Source organism: Cyclopterus lumpus, chromosome 1 (genome assembly GCF_009769545.1).
Source record: "Cyclopterus lumpus isolate fCycLum1 chromosome 1, fCycLum1.pri, whole genome shotgun sequence".
NCBI classification, from domain to species: Eukaryota; Metazoa; Chordata; class Actinopteri; order Perciformes; family Cyclopteridae; genus Cyclopterus; species Cyclopterus lumpus.
The window spans coordinates 19215860-19237706 of NC_046966.1; the positions used below are offsets into that span (position 1 = coordinate 19215860).

General features: G+C 42.9%; 1 protein-coding gene across 2 annotated transcripts in view; it reads right to left on the minus strand.

The window, feature by feature from the left end:
- lrba (LPS responsive beige-like anchor protein) overlaps positions 1-21847 on the minus strand; it is a 173687-nt gene that overhangs the window by 79254 nt on the left and 72586 nt on the right. For both annotated transcript variants that reach the window (XM_034539608.1, XM_034539599.1), the window contains exons 34-36: positions 20695-20759; positions 18335-18443; positions 9252-9418 (exon numbers count right to left, since the gene is read on the minus strand). In XM_034539608.1, coding sequence (XP_034395499.1) covers positions 9252-9418; positions 18335-18443; positions 20695-20759 — 341 coding nt within the window. The remainder of the gene's footprint in view (positions 1-9251; positions 9419-18334; positions 18444-20694; positions 20760-21847) is intronic.

The following is a 21847-nucleotide window of genomic DNA, read 5'->3' on the forward strand; positions in this document are numbered from 1 at the left end:
GTTATGTAAATGATAAAATGACCTCTATCGTCGCAAGCGGGACGCGCGGGGTGAATGTGCTTTCATATATCACCACAAGCGACTGCTGTTCGGCACAAACAGTCATTCATAACCTTTCTGCAAAATTAATTTGGGTACAGTCAATGAGACCCGCATATGCAGAGGACATTTCTCTCCTTCCTTATTTTATATTAATGCCAGTCCCTATTGGCAGGCCTCAAATTGCTCAAACATTGCGGCTCTCCCCAAGATCATTTTGCTTTGATTTGCATAAACCATGTGTTTAGAAGAAATGGGATCGTGGCGATAGATTGAGGATTTGTCATGTTGAGGACTGGTTGCTTGAGCGCGGGCTCTTTGTCAAACGGTGGCAGCGTTCACGTCGATGGCATCTGCAGACTCAAATTAAAATGAAACAGGACCAAATACCTTCCCGCTGAAATTGTTTGGCATGATTAAGTCTCGCCAAAGTGATTTTCTACATGTGCATTAATGCCGTGCCTTCCCAGTCCAATGAGGTTTACAGAGGACCTTCTACATGTGTGTGTATGTTAATTCACCTCGGCTAATGTTGTTGACAACATTTACCAAAAGGTGATGTCAGGGTCACAGACCCGGCAACATTTACATCGTATCCCCTTAAATGAAAGTGCAAGGGGTAATTTATTAATCCCGGGATTTAATCATTTAATTTGTCTATTTTTTACAATGGATTTAACACAACAGATCTGGGATGAAGAGTTGTAAAAGCATATCTAGTAGAAATGTATGCACTCGAATCGAGAGAGAAAGAAAAGAAACTAACAATCTGCGAGCTGAGGAATTGAACCACACTGAGACCATGTACATTTACGTTCTTTGCTTTCATCTCACTCTTGTTAACTCCCCTTTCACTGAATTTGTTGCGAACACACGAGAGTGCACACGCTCTCATTACCGAGACAACACATGCACCTACCACTCCTCCCAATTAACTCCAATTTATCCAAGAGCTTTCAAAAAGCGATCTTGAAAAGAAAAAAGAAAAAAAAAAAAAAGCGACTGATATTACATCTCTGCAATATCACCGGCTTGCGAGGATCAAAGTACTCCCATGGGTGGGAGGCAAAAGGCTTCAGACTCCCCACAATGCAGTGCAGCCAAATGAAATAATGCAAATCGAGCCCTAATTACCACCAGCTTAGTGCGCAGCTTCCAATTAGCAGCAATTACACACACGGTGTAAATTCACCAACAAAAAGCCAGACAATTACACACTCATTATATCAGATTTCATGGGAGGCAAAAGAGAAAGCATTGTGTTTCGTAAGGTAGTAAATATTGAGACCAAAATGTTTAACATGCGCTAAAAAAAACATTTTCCACTCAAATGAAAAATGCTGCACTTGATACGATTGTTAAATATTAAAATAGCTTCACGGTTTGCATTATTAGAATTATCTAAGCATCACTGCATAATACATAGTGTGAACAGACTCGCCATGCTACATCGCTAAAGTGGTACCATCTGTATTTTTAAAAAAAGGGGTCACATTTTTCCTGTGATTTTGACAACATGCATTTAAGGCCATTTATCACCACTATGCGAGGTAATGAGGGCATCCACTGGACCAGAGGTGCATAATTCTGCCATTACTGGCCCATTGTAATAATCTTCTGACCTCTAGCTTTCAGAGCTGAACTTGAATGGTGTGACAAATCTGAACACGTACCCAACGTTTCCAAAACAAAAACATAGTGGAGAAGCAGAGATTGGGAGTCAAAGGAGGGGCTTACATTTAACACGTGGAACCTTTATCACCGCAAATGTCAAAACCAGTCAAATTCACTACAAAAGCACTTATTTTAAAATATACTATTTAAAACTTTTTTTTTTTTTTTAAAAAAGCAATCAATTCCATCTTATTTTGTCATTTTTAATCTACAAAAAAATTGTAAAAATGAATCTGATCTTGCTTGTTAAGTATATACTTTATAAAAAACCATCTCCATTGAACTCTCTATCATAGTCTGTTGAGTCCTGCTTCAGGACTACAAGGCTCGGCAATCTCATCTAGCGAGACTGTCTGCTATTCATGAGCACCTCCTCCCCTCTCTCCATCATACGGCTGTGCTCATTATACAGCACTTACATCGCTGTGTGTGCGTGCGTGCGTGTGTGTGTGTGTGTGTGTGTGTGTGTGTACGTGTGTGTGTGTGCTCGTCTCAAGTGCAGCAATTCCTTTGCAAGGTGATTGAGACGATCATATAAACAGAAGTCTGACTAACTATAATGGCGATGTAGTTATCTCTTCATTTCAAGAAAATAATCTAACAGAGAAGAGGAATAAAAGCATCAGCACTGAAGCCTCTCTTGAATTATAAAAGTACATTTCTTCCAGGGATTAATTATGCTGCTGGTATTGGGGGGGGGGGGGGGGTTGTAGTGTTTAATATTGCCTCATGAACATCAGACATTGTACTCTTTCAGCTTGATCGCACCGTTTTAAATTGCTTATAATTTGATGAGACTTTGTATAGCTAAATTCTTATTCGGTTTTCTTTAATCTTCCAGCCCTCCGCCGAGTGTTTATCTATAAAAATTGTACACACAATTCCTCCAGAATAACTACAATGGTCCCAGCATTTATTATCAATGTCAGCTCTTATCATCACAGATCTCGCACATTGAACTCCCCCCGGTCTGATCCTCTGGAGGTGTTGCTGAACTTGAACTGGGGGGGGTGGGGGGAGTAAATCTACAGCTGAAGATCTACGAGGGAAGGACGATCCTCAGTCTTCCGCTCTCCTCGCCGTGCATGTTGGTATTTTATGTGGCCTTTTTCCTGCTTTAGTTGCCCAAGAAAGAGCTGGATCCTAAAGATAAAAGGCCATTTTTTTTTTGGCAAATGGTGAAAGTAGCACAATAAATGACCTGCTGGTACCATGGTGTAATTACAGTGGCTGGAGGAACACCAATCTATCACGAGGACGAGGGAGGGGGGGCTGACACGCCACAAAAGGGGTTAGTCAAAGGAGATAGCCTTTGACTAACTACTGGCCCCGGACAATCAATACTCGGTAGATATTGCATTCTGGGAGAAAGGAGAAAAAGAAAAAAAAAAGGGGGAAGAAAGCCCTAAAAACTTCCCAAATGGCTTTTCATTCAGATATTGATCAGCAGCCTTTTATCATGACCTTGCTCCAACAAGGCCATATACTTTCTTAAGGGTATATGAAACTCATAAATCTGAGAGTTGCTACAGAGTCACACTGGGCCTGTGAGCAGCGAGGCAGGGCAGCGGGACGGCGTAATTGGTCTTTCAGGGATGGCGGCCCTCTTTCATACTTCATAACAAGGATCCCATTACCTTCCTGAGCTGCGAGGAGGAGGACGAACAATGCGGATGGCGTTAAATCGAAGAAGCAGGTCTGAAAGATGTAAAAAGGTTAGCAGGAATTGGTTAAACCTCCAGTTTTCGGTGACGCAACAGGAAAATAAACACACAAATAGGACTACAATAGTGGTGCGAGGCTGATCTTAAGTATATTTACTCTCACAATAACAAATATTACCCGCTATGATGTGATCATCCGCCTTGAATTGAAGAATAGCCAACAGTTGGTAGAAAAGGTACAATTGCTCACCATCTACTACTACGAGTGGTGATCAAGCAAACGGGATCAAACGGACAACCCAAAAACATAACCGCTCATATCCTCAATAATGATTAAAAGCACCAATTTTAACCGAATCAACTTCCCTTTTTTTCTTATCATTTTTAAATGATCCACCGAGTGCCATTTAAAAAAAAATCTCGGTCTGACCTGCAACACTTAACCACGCAAACATATGGACATCATCAGCTGTTAATATGTTCCACCATGACACTTTGTTACTATTCCTTACAGCCCCAGCCACTGTACTGTATATACAGTCGAGGTAAATGTTATCATTAAGGCCATATTCTATTCCATATCCATGAGCCAGACTGCGCGGTGGGGCCTTCGTGGCACGTTGTTTTATGTAACTGATGGAACGCAAGTCTGTCAAACGGGAACGGTCTCCACAGAGACTGAAGGAACATCCTTTCGGTCCCAGACACATGTCACTGTGCATGATTAATGAGGTGGAGGGTTTCACATCAAACCCGTTTAAGGACCTTCGCGTCGGAGATCCCCGCATGATACAGAGAGTCTCGTGTACAAAAAATAGGAACATAACGGGCGGCCCTTGCGCCGCTTTGTGCAGTATGTTTATGCTATATGTTTAGGACTGTATTGAGGCAGATGGATGAACAAAACTCGAGCCACCAGCTAATTGGTTTTGAAGTAGTCGGGGCTTGGACTAAAGGAAACAACTGTCTCTGCCTCGGAAGGAGATGGGAGCTGGGGATCCCTACAGCTGCTGAGTACATCAGGTCATGTTTGTGTTTAGATTGGATTTATAAGCAAACCAAAAGCTATTATCGGTTATGAATGATCCGTTAAGTACTGGACAAATTTAGGGGCTGCTCATTTCAGAGATTATCTCATTTAAATGTGATTCAACAGCCAGCAGGATTTAATTTTGGTGACATATGTAGCTGTAGGAATGTGTTCAAAACAAAAGGATTAGTTACAAAGATTATAGAACAAACATAATAAATCAATGTTTACAATGTAACCAATTAGGAAATCCGGTGCATAAATCAGAATCGGTAAAGATTGGGGCCACAGTGTTTATTCTTTTTGCAAATACAACAAAAAGGCCATCTGATGATCAGATAAGTCGGCAGCTGCAGAGTTTTCCATCCAGCAAACAAGACGCGCTCTCAACCTTTTACATACAGATTTGTGCGATCACTCATCGCTGTGGTTTATGTACACTGCAGCACGAGGAGAGGATGTGGAAAAAAAATGTCTGTCTTGTCTTTGTCTCCATCTTAACTTCTGATGCTTCAGTAACAAATATCTCTCTCCATCATCCTCGTGCAGTCCATCTCCCCCTCTGTCTTTCCCTCTCTCTCTCTACTGCTCTCTCTCTCTCCGTCTGTCTATCTTCCTGCCCCTCACGTGTCACGCATTTCCGAGAGTCAGTGTACTCTAAACAGTTATGTTCTTGTTTCCTATGGTTATGATCTCCACTGACGTGCCGGAGTCCCATTTCCTTTTTCAGCTCTGCATGCACACTAGCAGCGCGGCCATAATGTACATAAAACATGCACGCAAGGCAGCGCCGACATTGACCAGACCTCGGCTTTAACACATGCATTACATTCAGTATTATGTATCATAATTGTGATTTAAGTCTGGAATGAAAGCATACGAGTAGAGATGAATCGTGCTGCCGCATGTTCTCACGCAATCATTTATTTAAAAAAATAAAAAATGCTATGTGAACATAAATGTCCCAACTGCTGTACGTTCAGAGCATAATTAATTGGTTCCTTGGGAGGGTGATGCAGTTGCAGTCCAGGAGGAGGCTCAACGAGTGGAGAAAGAACTAACCAGGCCTGCTGGACCTACAGGACTATGAGCAGTAGAGCTGCAAGCACACGGTTTATTAACCGACTAGTTAATGAACTGAAAATGCACGAAAAGCCCTAAAATGTGAATTTTTAATCAGGTGAATAATAAAAAAAAAAAGATGCATATTATTTTTAGTAATTAGTTATTGAGAAATTCCTGTGTTTGTCATTTGAAGTGCTTGCATTTAAGTTGGACTTAAATCATGAATCGACTAAAAGCAAAAATAATGCAAAGATAGAAACAACCATAAGCTGTAATTGGAAAATTAACAATTAATGAAGCACAATTATTGTATTGTTTGACTTATTATTAAGCATGAATGGCAAACAGTCACTGGTTCCAGTTCAGAGAGGTTATCATTTACTTATCGATTTTTATCACTGTAATGTCAGGCTTTGGTTTGTTGGTCGGACAAAACTAATCTATTTTGATGTATGATGTTGGGCAAAGGAATATTGTGGTGAGCATCTTTCGCCAAGAAAAATAATCCTGATATTAATTCATAATTAAAATAGTTAATTGCAGAATTAATAATAAATAGAATGTATAGCACTTACTCATGCATTACATACAGTGCTGTCTATCTGATGGGGATAGTGTTTAAAGGAAACTATTTCCTTTAATAAAAAGAACAAATACCTCAAGCGGTATGACAAACCCATCCTTAGTATATTGTGTCTCTTCTGTGTCATTAGTGGATGAAAAGCAAAAGCCTTTTCTAACTGTGAATGTTCTGCTCCGGCTTCTTTCCCTCAATAGTGCGCTGGAGAAATGACAGAGCACAAGATAAAATAGTAATGCTAATATCAATAGTTTGTCCATTACAGGTCAGCTAACTGTCCAGCAGAACAGTTACAAAGCTGTTCTTTTTCGATCTCACAAGGCCGATCAATACGGGGGCATACTGTTTCAATTTTGCCGGCATTGATTTTCTCTATGACACTCCAACCCTAAAGCATTCGTCTTTCTTGAAGGAAGGAAGATTTGATTTACTGAAGAAAAATTGGAGTGCACATCACAAAGATTTTTCGCCGGGCGGGATTGTGACATGCGAAAAGATGGATGTCCCTTGGCTGGGAAGCCTCTAGCCTAAGGGCGTCCATTAGAGCAGTGGCGCTGCAGAAAATGAGCTGCTTATATGAGGGAGGAGGAGCAGAGGGAGAGGAGTCGGTGCTCGAGGTGTGTGTCTTTTAGGGCGACTAGCTGTACGTGAGGATTGTTGGAATAAACCTGGAGATGAAAAAAAGGATGCTGATGCTGGCTTAAAAAGGAAAGACGACAAAGTAGGAAAACGGCAAAACTCCAGAGAGTATACCGAAACCTCTTCATTTCGAATCGTGCTTCCATTTGCCTCAAACAGACTGGCTCCATCAGTAGATTGTCAACAGCAGCTCTGGATTTGAAAAAGTGTGAACACTGCATCGACATCACACTCCAACCCTTTTTTTTTTTTCCAGCTGCAGCCACCTTCCTTCTACTTCCCTCGCTTCCTGCATCCAGAGTGAATTTCCATGGTACATTAGTCAGCCTATTAGAATGCAATAAAGAGAAGGTATGAGAGGGGGGGAAAAAACAGGAGAGAGTAGTGCGGGTCCCCAGAGACCGTGAGTTGGCGTTCTCCATCATCTGCCCTCATCTCCCCTCTCCGTCCGTCGACTTTGTCTAGGTGTCATATACATGAAAGATGATTCCTGACCCAAATAAACACCGCATCGGTCTGGGTGCTCAGTGGACCCGAGCTCAAAAGGAAGAGGGGAAAAAAAAACGTGATGAGCGATGAGGATAGGAAAAAAATGACATCTGCCAGTTGTTTCATTTGTGGCTATCTTGCTAGGTGTTCATTTACTTTTTTTCCCCCTCTCAAAAAGACAGCAGGCTGGCATGTTGAACACCTGAGTCTCAAGGCACTGGGACAGAAACGTACAGATGAACAGGTAGTCGCCCTATCTGTGGATCTGTCTGTCTTGACACTAGATGACAGACAAGGGCACAAAAAACGATAGATACCACCACTGTCTGGTGGAAGGAATCCTCCCTGGACGGCCGGTGATACAACAGTAGTAGATAGTGGAACAAGAAAGGGGCAAAGGACAAGGAGTGGGAGAGGAGGAGAAAATAAATTGTATGTTGAGGGGAAGACAGGAGAGAACCGCAGACAAAGCAGGGGAATGGAAAAGGGAAAAATCACCTAACGCCTCTTTTCTCCGGAGGCCGCGGCCGCTGTAAGCTGGATATTAAGACACAAATTGCATTCAGGCGGGTCACACCGTGTCAGAAGATATTAGATGCCTGCTGTGAGGAAACAACAATTCCCATCAGCTTGTGAGAAAATAATATTTTCATTTTCAGACTCTTTATTGAATGGAAACTTTGGGGAATACGTTTTTATGGTGTGCGAGCAGGCAAGCAACAAAAGGTCGTAATCATAGCCGCGTATTGTCTTTGTGTTCCTGGATTCCATTTTCACGGCTGGAAAAAGCCTTGCGCTTCCCCTCCCATTTGTATTCACAGGCGGGGATGTTGCTGCCTCACACTTTGTGCTGGTGCATTTGGGGAATTAGGGAACAAACATCTCTTATATTAGGACGCTTGCAGGCATGCAGGTGTGTGCACGAGTTGTGTGCACGAGTTGTTTTCTCCTACCCCCTCGTCCATCTTTTCCTTTCCCCTTTTCATTTTTGGGGATTTCAGCACCAGATGTTTCTCCAGTGCCCGCATACCACGGGCTCTGGTGCGTAGCTGCACCACCTGACCTTCACAGTAATTGACCAAAAATATTGATGTAATGGCACAGGACTGATTGTGATTTATTAAAAGAGCGCTGCACTCCCAGGCCCAGTGCCAATGGCTCCCTGCGCCCATCGGCAGCCATTAGGAAAACCATCAATAGCGAAACGGCATAAAGGGCCAGTAATGGGGGACTTTTCTGGCCAGGGCTCATAGAACACAATCTCCATAGTAAATAGCCTGGTGTGAGAACACATGAAGACTAATAGAAAAAAGGAGATGGAAGTAGATGCGCCATATCCTGATATACAAGGGGGGAAAAAATTGAAAAACAAAAACAAAAAAAAGGCAGCCAGAGATAGACTCTGATCCAACAGCAAACTAACCCCTCGCCAGACGAGTCTCTGGAGAGTTGGTTCAGCCTAACAAGCGCGAGCCAGCAGCCGTCTCTCCAGCTCACCATTACCCACTACCTGCACAAACAGCCATCATTAGGGAATAGCTGCATTGGATTCTGCTGCCTATTTGGCGAAACAAACACGGAGGATAGAGTTCCCTCTGTTGTTAATGGGAGCGGAGCTGTTTAAATGGCTTTCATCTCGCTCTCCAGTCGATGCATCATTCAACCCACAGCTGACATTTTCACCTTTGCAAATCTAATTTAATCAAAGCCATGAGTATTGGGGGATGAGAAAGATTATGATGAGATTAAAACCATTACAGTGGTTTGAATAATTTCAAGGCTGAGAGAAATGACATGCTATGAGCACGGGGAAAAAAAACTAAACAGGTGCATCCTCTTGATTAAAGGGGTTTCTCTGCAAGGCTCACTTAGTCTCTAAAATACCCTTACCTAGGGGGAACAGAACATAATTGTGATAAATTGGGATTATTTGTCTTTTTTCACATATCACAATATAATATAATCAAAACATGTACGTGAAATACAGTGTGAGTGTGTGTGTGTGTGTGTGTGTGTGTGTGTGTGTGTGTGTGTTCCAGAGTGAGCTTTTGCTTTGAGACTTGTGTTTCACCTTTTGGAAGAGCTTCCCCAGGATCCATGTTTGTCAGTCAGGATGTTGACTATCTTCTGGATGAGCTGCGTGGCGGTCATGTGGTCGCGGTACTTGGCCGCTCGGATCAGGTGGTCGCACATCTTCTCCTCATCTCGCTTCTCCGCCGCGTACTGAGCGCAGTGGGACTAGGAACGAGAGAGAAAAGGAGCGTTACGGAAGTGAAGGTATCGCGAGTGTGTACGTCGCAGAGAGGTGCGCAAACGTGTCAAGGGACTGAATTACACGACATGTAAATTAAAATGTGTGCGAGTATCTTGTGGAACATGTGTAGCTAAACCAGTTCTATAGGAAGGTACAATGCAGACACACAGAAACTCCACTGTGGAGTCCAACCAAATGAGAAGCATGGGGTCATTTCTGTCCTCATGTCATGTTGATTAATAACAGTGGACACGCATTTACTAATGCCCTCCGGCACACCAAATCACATACCCACAATGCACAGGGGAGGACATTTTTCTCTGTCGGAATTTGTTATCAGAATGGGCCTTTGCACTCTGCGGCGATGGGAAAAGTAAAACACCTTCTGAAAACAACTGCTATAATTTGAAACAGTGTTTGGATTTCCATCTGCTTCAGAATCAATTTTCAAACTCACTTTGCGCTTATAGCTTTAAAAGTATTGTTTCAAACTTAACTTTGTGTTAAAGGTGAGCATAAGAAAAGGGACAAGGGGGGGGGAAAAGAAACAAAGAACATGCTTTGTATAGTAACAGCTAGCCATGCACATCGTGTTGGTGCATTTATATTTTCCTCTTCATGTTCTCAGAACAGCAACTAAAGCAAATGGCTGCAGTATGGAGACCAAAAGCTCAATTGATTATGAATGCGTCTTCAGTTGTACATTGATGTTCTTATCAAATTAACCTTAAAATAACCCATTGGCATTAGCCCAGATGCATGGCTGAACAAGTGCAACCTGCTTTCCCAAAGTTACCAGTAAAGCGCTTTATAATGGGTCCTCCTCTTCAATTTGAACGGCAACATTTCATATCTGACAGAAAATCTATAGGTATAAATCAAATTAGAGGGGCTTTCCTGCAGGCCACTGGGCCTTAATTATCAATCTATGTCTCTTTGTGTGGCATTAATGTGGGCCTTGACCTTCCAGCGCGATGACCTGGGAAACGGCTAAATAAAGGGAGCACGGAAAAGGACATTTCAGTAAAGGTTTAAAATCTTCAACCAGAAAATGCTTTGCCGTGTGTGTGTGTGTGTGTGTGTGTGTGTGTGTGTGTGTGTGTGTGTGTGTGTGTGTGTGTGTGTGTGTGTGTGTGTGTGTGTCGCATGTCCATTAATCTTGATCAGTGGTAAGTGAAAGGCTGGACCAACGGAAGGGAATAAGAGGATAGGGCTTTAAATGCTATGCTGAGCATTTTAGTATTGCATATGTTAAACTTTAAAAAATAAAACTATTTGTAAAACAATGTGTAAATTGTAAAAATTATCCATTTTGCCAAAATAAATGGCCATGTGGATTCAAACAGATATTAGTTAGCCTATAAAGTCCATTTCCATCTGTCCCTGTCTGAGACATGTAAAGTCTGCAGTACTAATCAATAGTGCTGGGTTCAAACTCATAACCATAAACAAACACTTCATCACCTGTGTTGAGCCTGCCCAAACCCGCCGTCCTGTAATGGGATTTTCTCATATCCGAAGCCAAAGTCGAGTACAGCAGAAAAGGCTAAATTCACATGCTCACCCCTAAAATAACAACCCAAAAAACACAGTTCAGTTGCGCCTTTAAAACCCAACGGCGGGTTTGCTCGTAAGTGGAAAAGACAAGTCACCGCTAATTCCCGAGGTCATTCCGTAGATGTGAAGTCAGAGAGTGTGCGGGGTATTATGAAGGACTTATTACGTTACGTTGTTATGAGGGTTAAAGCGAATAACCAAATCTCCCCGTTGGCACAATCCTGCATTCGCTTCTCTCCAGGTCGACTGACAGGATGAAGGGCTAGAAAAGAGCTTTTTGGGGGTATTTTCAAACAAAAACGTTCTTTCTTTCCTTTCAAAGAATGTCGAGGAAACATAAGAAATACATTAAAAACTATCTGTTCCCGTTTGCAAGTAGAAACATGCCTTTTCTTTTTTTTTGGAGGGACTAAAGCGGTCGGTGGGCATATTTTGTCAAGAAAACCGCCATAAAAAGACACGCTCGGAGACAAGCGCCTCCATTTACCAAGTTAAAAGAGTGCAGCCGAAGAAAAGGGATGGCAGACTCTGTGCCTCTGGTAACTTCCCACCCAAACAGCCACCGGGGCACAGACTCGCTGGCAGTGAGACCGTTATGACTTGCGACACTGTAATCATGGGCAGCACCTTCCATTACATGGCCCGGCTGACAGGGTCGCCCAGCGCGAGTGCCCGGCCCGGCCCGGAGGAGACAGCTCGGTGAAGACGAAATGATAATGGATGGCATTAATCGAGTCAATTACACTGAGTCGTGTCGCCCGCAATTCATCAACAGTTCAAGTAAATAACTATGGATGCGTATTGAGTTGGGGGAGGAAGTGGGCTGCTGGGGGGGGGGGAAGTGACGGAGGAGTGGAAGAAACAGTAATCATCTCGGAAAATGCCATCACGGAGAAGATGGCGACATGCACATACGGACACGAGGCTTTGAGACGTGTGACTGTTCATCACGTTGCCAAACCTCTTTCTGAGCCGGAGAATGAAACTACTTCTTTTTTTTTTTTAAATGTTAAAAATTGTTGCTGTGGTTATCACTGCCAATAGCTTGTGTTTTGTTTTTTTGCCTTGCCGATTCTACAAATAATAAGCAGGGAGGGGATGAATTTCAGTGGTGGTGTTGCAACAGTGTGAGCTTTATCTGAATGCTGTAGTTGTTGTCAGATTCAGATTCCTCCTCCTCCTCCTCCTCCTCGCTGGGTTGAGAGGGTTAACCAGTGTAATAGGCTGGAGAACGGAGGCTCATTACAAGATATCAGCCCTCTGTTTATCAATTAGAGTGACAGAAAAAGGGCCAGTGGTGTTTTTGTGCCACGGTGAGCCTTCAACGCTCCGGCTGACAGAACCGGGGTCTCAGGGTTCGGTCGGGGAACAGGGAGGAAGAAACAAAACCAGCAGAGATGTTATTAAAGCCCTTGATTTGCAATCTCTTGACACTGGTGGCACATCAGGGCTGCACACTCTCCAAGGCTGGGCTATTGCTCTGCGAGAATCTCCAATTTCTCACATCCGTCGACAAGCACTCCCAGAGGGTTTCATTTACAAAACGGGCAGAGCAACTGTCCAGAGGAAGGCGAGGCATCAGGCTCGTCCTTGTCTGGTATCAAAGAATGCAAATATAGTACAAATAAATTCCTCCTGGATCACAATGGAGGTCTAGGGAGACAAGACGGTGAAATGAGAAAGGAGGATGGGGGTCGGAACAACAAAAGTAGATGCTGAACCAGTCTACCAATTGGTTTCAAAGAGATTCCCTTGCACTTGATCTCTTGGCCTCTAGTTTTCAAATTGCAACATAAAATGTCACCGGGGGAATACAGACAATGGGCTCGGGAAGAACCGAGTGAAAGGAAGAGGAGGGGGAGAAAAATGAGGGCTTAAAAGTACAATGGCGAACAAAAGTCACCAAATGACAATGCCTGACAGCCACTTCAATTCTGAAATGATGCCCCTGTCATGCCGCGCTGCCGAGTATTGATTTTTCTCTCCTCCTCTCGGAGCACAGGAGGGGAAAAAAAATAATCTAATCCCGTTGAAACGGATCCCTCGCTGCTGGCTCCGGCACATTGCTAGCGGCCATCAAGGTTAACGCAGGCGCAACACTCATCAAAGTATCTCTCCTCCTCCTCCTCTTCCTCCTCCTCCTCCTCCTCCCCTCACAGTCTGGGGCTGATCTGTAATGGACTGGTCACAATGCTCAACTGGCAGCCTCTTCATCTCCTCTACCCAGAAACCTCTCGTCTCTGCAAAACCGCACCCTGCTCACGCCACATCAGTCTGCGTTGCTGCCATCTTTTCGCGATGACTCCGGCTCGGCTTCAAGGTCATGCCACAAGAGGAATCGTTCTGTCGTGCGGAGGTGAAAAATAGTCAAATGAAGAGAGGACGCCACCGGATGAGAAATACCCGTCCTCTGGATTGGCTGCTGCCGAAAAAAGAAAAAAAAACTTGTATAGATAGCAGCGCGGCGCTGAGCTCGGGCTGAATTTGAAAACACATTTTTTTATCAACAGTATGAAATTAAAGCAGCAAACAGTAAAGTGTCTTCTTTAAAAAAAAATGCATAACGCAACATCTCTGCATGTAAAAAAATCATTGTTACAGACTTTTTATTCCGAGATGCAAGACGTCACTTTAAGCTGCTCATGTAAAGAAAATTAAAAAAATAGAACATTCCCAGCAGAAAAAAGGGAGACTGTGTCTGATGATGTGGAGGACAGTCATATTTCGGTAACAAATAAGGGCGGAAGCTGCGGAGGAGGTACCTGGGGACTCTAATACGCAGCAAAGTCAGCGGGACTGAGAATACGGTTCCCCATCCATCTTCTGGAACCCACTTCTCCCATTTTACCTCTTGGTGTCTTCAGTGAAACAGTCCCGCGTTGTACAGTAAAAAAAATATATATATAAATAAAAAAACATCAACCAAGAAGGGACAGACAGCAATGCTGAAAGATGCCAAGTTGCTTTACATTTTGACAATTAAGTCTGCGTTATGTTTTACAAGAGCTACATGCCGTCCAGTCTTGAGGAGCTTTTTGTTCGCCTCTTTATTAAAATGCCATCCATATTCTGATGGCAGTGCCAAAATACTATCACAATTATAGACATGTTCCCGTTTTCTTTTTTCCCCCCCTCTCTCATTCTCTTGACAGCAGTTTTGCCCATAATAAGGTGCCCGGGCCTGCAGCCCTGCTGACATGCTACATTACAGTTGCGACAACTACATGACAGCAAGTTGGTGGCAGCCAGTCGGACTGCTGTGACGTCAACAGCCTGTGGGAGTTGTGGCTCTCTGGCTCTCTTTGTGTGCGTGCGTGTTTGAGTAACATTTGATCAGCAGAGTACTTCTGCAACTATAAAAGTAGATCTTGGTTGTTTTTTTTGTGGAATCAATATACTGATCTGTAACAGTACTGTAACAGCTCAGGTTGGGTCAGCTCCGGATCCAACTTAACCTATCACGGTACATCACAATTACATTACAGTGTACTATTAAAGTGCATCCTGGGCTCTCTCTCTGTGATACTCAGCTCTGTGATGCACATGTTTCCAGAGACCAGTGCTATGATACTACAACATAATGAGCATCAGCTCGATGCTAATGTCATTAATGTGGGGAAAGCAGCAGATCGTTTTACAAGCTCAGCCGAGGGAGGACAATGACGCCAAGCACTAATTAGCAGCTATCGTCTGGCTTTCACAGGATCTCTCAGACAGTCAATTCAATTACTCCATATAACAGCAGAAGATGAATCAAGGGAGGGATATATATATATATATATATATATATATATATATATATATATATATATATATATATATATATATATATATATACATATACATATACATATACATATACATATACACACATACACACACACCCATATATACACACACATACACAGAGACTGAGCAGAAGGGATGGGTAAGAAAGAATAGACTTGGGTCTTGCTCACTCTTCCCTATCTGGACCTTCTCATCTGCCCTTGTGCCTCCGAGCCCACCACATTTCATCCCTAATGAACAGCCCCATAAAAAGGAGTTCGATTTCTCTCTCCTCCGTTCCATCTCTTGGGCTCCCCTCTCCTTCCTGCTCCTCTGGAAGATATCAGAGTCTATCATTCGCTGTGCTGGGCGGCAGCATCCGATCCGCAGATCTCCTTCACATTAAGGATCCTTTTAGATAGAGAACCCTAAAAGGTAATTGGATTTCCCCCTAGTTATCTTCATCTGTTTCACCCTAAGCGCGGCGTAATAACTTACTCTCAGGGCCAAAGATAACTCAATTCTGTCCCACAGAGCGCCAGTGAGAGTGTGAGAGAGAAAGCATATGTTATGTCTCTGAGGCAAACGGGTATCTAAATCCTCCATCACCGCCTTCAAAAAGGATATGAACTCTGACAAGGAGCAAACATAAATTTGTTTTTATGTATTGAATCATTCTCTGTTCTGGTGCCTTGGTATCGCTGCGGCTGTGGAACTAGAGCACGAGCTCTCAAAATGCAGAACAGTAGAGTGAGGCGGATTATGTTCTGGCAATGACCGAGCAGAACTCCACACTTCCAGTGAAACATAATATCAAACGCGAGTCATTTTGGAGGCCTGTTTTGAGGTTTCTTTCTCACAAAAATAATAACCACGCCAACGCAGTACAAAGAGGACAACATCTTCCAAAGAAAGAAAACTGCGAAACAGCTGAAAATTATTTCAAAACACCTCCACCCCCACTCTCAGGGGGAATGTTTCATTGGCCTGTTATTTTTATTGTGGCAGTGCAAAATGAAACCGTCGGCTCTAGCAGGCTCAAGCAGAGCTTGTATGGAGGCAAAAATCAATACAGCAATATCAGAGCAAGACTTATCAGGGCTTCACTTCTTCTCAGAGGTCACAGAGGAGCAACCGCATTTAAGTGGGGAATTCAATTGTGAAACATAGTTTGGGATGCGCTATGCCGGCGTATCTGATTAAGGCCGGCTGGAAGACTGCAAAGGGAGAGTAAGTTCCCAATGACAAAATACAACTAAACTAAAGTTATGGCTTTCCATTTGTTGCGGATTTGCAGTCAACGCAGTGACATTTCATGGAACTGATAGCGGTGCTTCATTTGAAATTAACAATCCCTGACCCGATAACACTGCACACAGTATTGTGCTGCTCTTCGCCCACAGTCTCTTATACAATATATATTTAATATATATATATATATATATATAGTGTATATATTTAAATAAATATATATTTTAAATATGACTGTAGAAAGCCTACATCCTTTGTTCCTATCCTTTGCACTCTTACCAAAGTCTTCATGGTCATCAGATAAATAACTGTACATTTACTAAAGGTTTATGTAATAACAGGACTGTAATTATGTTAGTTAAATAGCTTATTGTTATGTCCAACTCCTGGTATCTAGACATAAATTAAACACAAGTGTATGACGGTCTAGCTTTTAGTATCCTTTGTACAGAGGATTCAGCTCTGAAAAATCTGGTAAAACACACAAACCGGACTGGAAACAACCAAAAAAAGCTAAACAGTAAGCTTACAGTCATGCCGGGGAGTTTGAGAGATGGAGAACCATCCGATGCAGCGCAGGGCTCAATTGTATTGTGTAGACTTGCTGCCAGTCAGACAACATACTCTGAGCTGCCCCTGCATGCTATACATAGGCCTGTGCATACCACAAAGACTGTATGCAGTATGGATAAAACAACTGCCACAACAACCTAGAATATAATCATGCTTCACCAGTCTGTGTTGATGGTGACAAGTGGAGATGATGTCAGATAATGTGGAGATGATGTCAGATAATGTGTGCAAATGACTGACTCCCGGAGCAGCGTGAGTAATAAGACAATTACACAGAAAAGCAGCAGATCAAAGAAAAGAGCAAAAACGTGGCCCCACCCCTCTCATTGACTTCCAGCACTCTTGGGGGATACCCCAAAAGTCAGAGAGACCCTTCATTGAACCTTAAAAAAAAAAAAGAAGGAGTGGGGGCCTAGGGCTGAGACAGTGGGTTTACACACAGTCAGCCCTTCAGACCAGCACCTCTCAGGTCTGTCTGCAGACTTTTAGTGCCGTCGGGTTCCTGAGAAATGAGGGAGGGAGGGACGGAAGAGAGGGGAGGGGAGGATGCCATATTCCTGTCACGAGCAAAATACACCCCCAGCGGGAGTATAGTGGACAGGATCTCCGCAGGAAATTATTTTTGGTGAGATCTAGAAAGCACCGGGGAGGGATGGGGGCAGAGTTGGACTGGGAAAACGGGCAACTGAAGGTGCCCGTGGGTCAGGATGGGTTTGGTCCGGCAGCTGAATGGCAACATTTGTGCCGAGAACAGGTAGGAGGAGGAGGAGGGGGAAGCCTGCAGTTAGGTGGAGAGGCACGAGGATAAATTAACACTACACAGTGTTTGGTTAGTGATACGTGCCAAGCGTGATCACCGGTGTGTGTGTGTGTGTGTGTTTTCACGATTAGCACACGTTCAAAGCAAACATTTACCCTCTAGCTTTGCTGTGACAGATCTTCAAGCTTGATGGACAAGTTCTAAGTCGTCGTTGGATCGGAGCCACTCTGCTCTCGCTTCCGTGTTTTCATGAAATATAGTCACTGACAAAGCATACAGTGGGAATATTAAGCTATTAAACATTTCTATCAAAGGAGTCTTAGCGCAATGGGCCTAAAGCTACAACTGGACTTCATTGTCCGAGCTTAGCGAGCCTCGAGTTCCTGTGATCTCACAGGAGGAAATGTGCTATGACAGATTGTGTTTGGTTAACATTTCTTTCTTGGTACAGAAATGAAAAAAGTCTGTACTGGAATCCTTCAGCCACCTTATCATCCTTCATTCTTCCAACCTACAATTAAAGTTTAAATCTGTCATTCTTTATGGATATATCTTTGAATCCATCTATTTGAACGAGTGTGGAAAAACAGGTTTTGGACACTCTTCTATTGAGAAATGCTGATGAGTTTTGTCAGCTCGCACATGCAGTCCAATTTATTCACTTCATAAAATCATCTTTTATGCAATCTCATTGCCTGGTCACAGTTTGACTGGATACCGCCAATACAGTAAAACACCATCACGAATGCAACACTTCCTGCTTAGTCTACTAAACTTTGTAGTAATTTGAAAAGTTACAGATTTACACTTAATGTTGCAGAATATAGCTTCCGTTTGTTTCAAAATCTGTGACAGCAGGCTGCAATCCCACATCGTTAACATTATTATGTTTTGGAAAAGACCTTAAAATTGTTCCACATCTAATGACTATGTAGTTTCTTACATAATAAATTGTCCGTGCATGAGTTACCAGTGCTGTGCAGCATCTCACCTCAAACTCTGCATGTTTATGGATGTCTTCAGCTCTCTGTCGGCTCAGGATAAATTCAGCTTCATTAGCCACACGAACCAGGTGGTCCTTCATGGTGTGGCTCAGCAGCCTAGGGAGAGGGGAGATGGACATCAGCTTCCTGGAAGACTACATTATGTATTTACAATCATTTAAAAAAAATGTATTAAGGATACGGAAGTAAATTTCCGTCAGTCATAGAGGGGAAAATGTCAGATTGCTACTTAACAATATCATAAAACCTTGAGCTTCAGAATATTTAAAACATCTGTTTAACACTATGATATCGGGTAACCAAGAGAATGAACAGCCATGTAATATCCATAAAATGCTGTGAAAGAGCCGTGCAAAATAAGCAGAAAATCTAATTTGGAAACAAAAACCAAACCCGATAGATCATTTAACTGGGCTGCAGGTGCTAATTGATTTGTTAATGATATGCATCTGACAAGAGGGAGGATCTCTCCCCGTGTTGCAACATGTGTAGACTACCTCCCTCTTCTTATCAGCGTTGAGGAAACATGCATGTTTCGCGTGTGTGTGTAGGTCTAAGAAACCTCTCTGCAGCCCTAAAGGTCAGGACTGTGCAAAGTGGAACAATAACAGACCAGGGGCCGGGGGGGGCGGGGGGGGAAGGCTGGGATTGACTGTGGGGTGGGGGTTTATGGACCAGGGGATGACTGTAACCTAAGACTGCTGTTTCAGCACAGGGCAGCAGGGGAGCGGAGGTGCTGGGGCCTCTGCTGCCTCTCTGGCCCTGTCGAGGCCCCGCTATCAATAACCGAGCCACTGCCCTTCTTTATGGCTCTGTGCTCAAGACTGTACATATGGACAAAACAGACTTCTCTGAGGACATTATGAAAATAAAATAGTTACATTCAATACTTTTACTACCACATAGAATACCATTTAATACCCGGTTGACCATCATACTGACCAAAGTGTCAAGAAAAACTAGTAACCCAGTAATGGCCTATGATTGTTTATTATTAGTCTTTTTTATTTAGTATTTCCCCAATTATATAATCACTTAAACTGATGTGACCCACTTTTCACTGTCACCATAATAAATTATTCCTAGCTACTGTTTCTTTAGGTCCGATAGTTCAGAATTAATCTCCTGCACACACACACACACACACACACACACACACACACACACACACACACACACACACACACACACACACACACACACACACACACACACACACACACACACACACACACACACACACACACACACACACACACACACACACACACACACACACACACACACACACACACACACACACACACACACACACACACACACACACACACACACACACACACACACACACACACACACACACACACACAGCCCGCTTTATCCACTTTCTTGCCACAGACCGTCAGAAAAAAAAAACGCATGAAATTACACAAAACCTAAATCAGGGTGGACTGTTGCATGTAGAAAACAATCTGGATTTAATCGAATAAAAATGATGACCTGTTGGAATTAGGTAGGTTATTTCAGCTAATCATGATGTAATCATGTATGAATGACCCACAAAGAGACAGACCAGACACACATTAGCATACAGACCTTTCTTGTGTAACCCTGACTTAAGGAATGGTTGTGAATCCTGTCCTCAACAAAGACCTCATAGGACTGCAGTACATTGCTGGTCTCATTAGCATTACTGTGGATTAGCCTCTGCCGATTCTTAAAGCAGAGGATCAATAACAGAAGAGTGGCTCTCTAAATCTGAAATTGATGAGTTTGAGAATAAGAAGAGGAAGTGATGTGGGAATGAGAGCGTTTTATTAGGAAGAGATGGCGAGGCTCATTTGTCGGGCTAATTGAAAAAAAATAAAAAATAAATAGACAACAAATAATAAAAGGCAGCGGACGACAGAAGAGATGATTACAGGCAGATAAAGGCTCAACCAGAAAGCCATAAACTGACAGAGGGACAGCAGGAAATCAAGAGCGATTTCCCAAGTGTCACCGAGGAACCAGCGATCAGAGCCCCTGTCACCTTTTACCTAACCTCTCCTTTCCCCAAATCCCTCAGGGATGAGCTCTTATTGAATGGAGCCTTGAACTCAAGGATCGTCCATCCTCTCCCAATCTCTTCTAACAACCCCTCTCCCCCCCCCGATCATTGATTGTTGTCCAGGATCTTGAATAGCCACCCTATCACGAGGGCCTTAGGGATCTTGGAGGGGGGGCCTGTGACGCGAGCCAGGAATGGTGAAATTGGAAAGTGGCTGATGGGTAGAGGTTGGAAAGATAATGAAGGAGTGCCGCTGTGAGGAGAGAGAGCCGCACTCGGCATGTGAGAGTTACCCACCTGCCTTCGTTGACCAACTCGATGAAGGCGAGACCGGCATTCTTCTGGATGGAGTTCTGCCATTCCTGCAAGCAGACACACAAGATATCAACGCCAGAACTGAAATACCATCACCAATTTACAAAAAAAGTAAATTGCACACATGGTCCAGTAAATCTGATCAAATAGAAATGCAGACGATTACTTTAAAAATATTCCCCACACAGGTATCTTAAGAAAACCACTGAAATGTGATTGCAGCCGAGTCTAAAAGCTAATTTAGTCAAATAGTTTTTCCAAGATTTCAGTAAAATAAAAAAAAAATCACTACCACTTATTTTTACTGACCAACAGTCCAAACCTCAAAAATATTTAGTTTACAATTATATAAAACAGAAAAATAACCTTTTGAGAGCTGGAACTGGGAAATGTTTAAAAGATGAATTTATATTTCTAAATAGTTGCAGGTTACTTTGAAATAAATCGATTAATTGGTCAAATTCAGTTTGAAACCTCTTTAAACAATTGGTGACTCAGTGGTATATAAGCTTTCCTCCCACTGTCAAATCATCTAAAAAGCCTCACCGACTGCTTTTGTCAGCATAATCAGCCGGTGAACTGGTGGAAAGGAGTGACAGAGCTGTGTTGAGAGTGCATGCATCACAAGTAAACACACACCTCTTTGACTCGCGTTATGGTTCAAGGTGTCAGTCTAAACAATCCGACCGCAGCCGTGTGCGACTTTAAATCCTCAATTTCGAAGGGACAACGAGAGAAGGCAAACTCAGCGGTCATCGTCTCTCATGTTCTGTTCAATATTTCAACACCTTCAACACAACCGTCAAAAGAATAATAAAGCAACAAGGCCATGGGGCCTGTCTGAACCTCAGAGCCCCCCCCCCCCTTCTTCCTCTCTGGGGAGATGGAGAAATATGCGTGAAAAACCTCAGGTTAGAGCCCTAAACTACTCTAAAAGAAAATCATTAATCACAGCTCCAAGTCACCACACATTCCACATTATTCGGCGTTTATTAAAATCCGCCATTTGTTGATAAATGTGTTAGAATAATTTCAACAGTGATGAAAATGTAAAAAAAAGAAAAAAAAGAAAGATGTTTTACTCTTTAAGAAAGTGCCGAGAAGACAGATGCTAATTGAGTTAATTAAATATGAA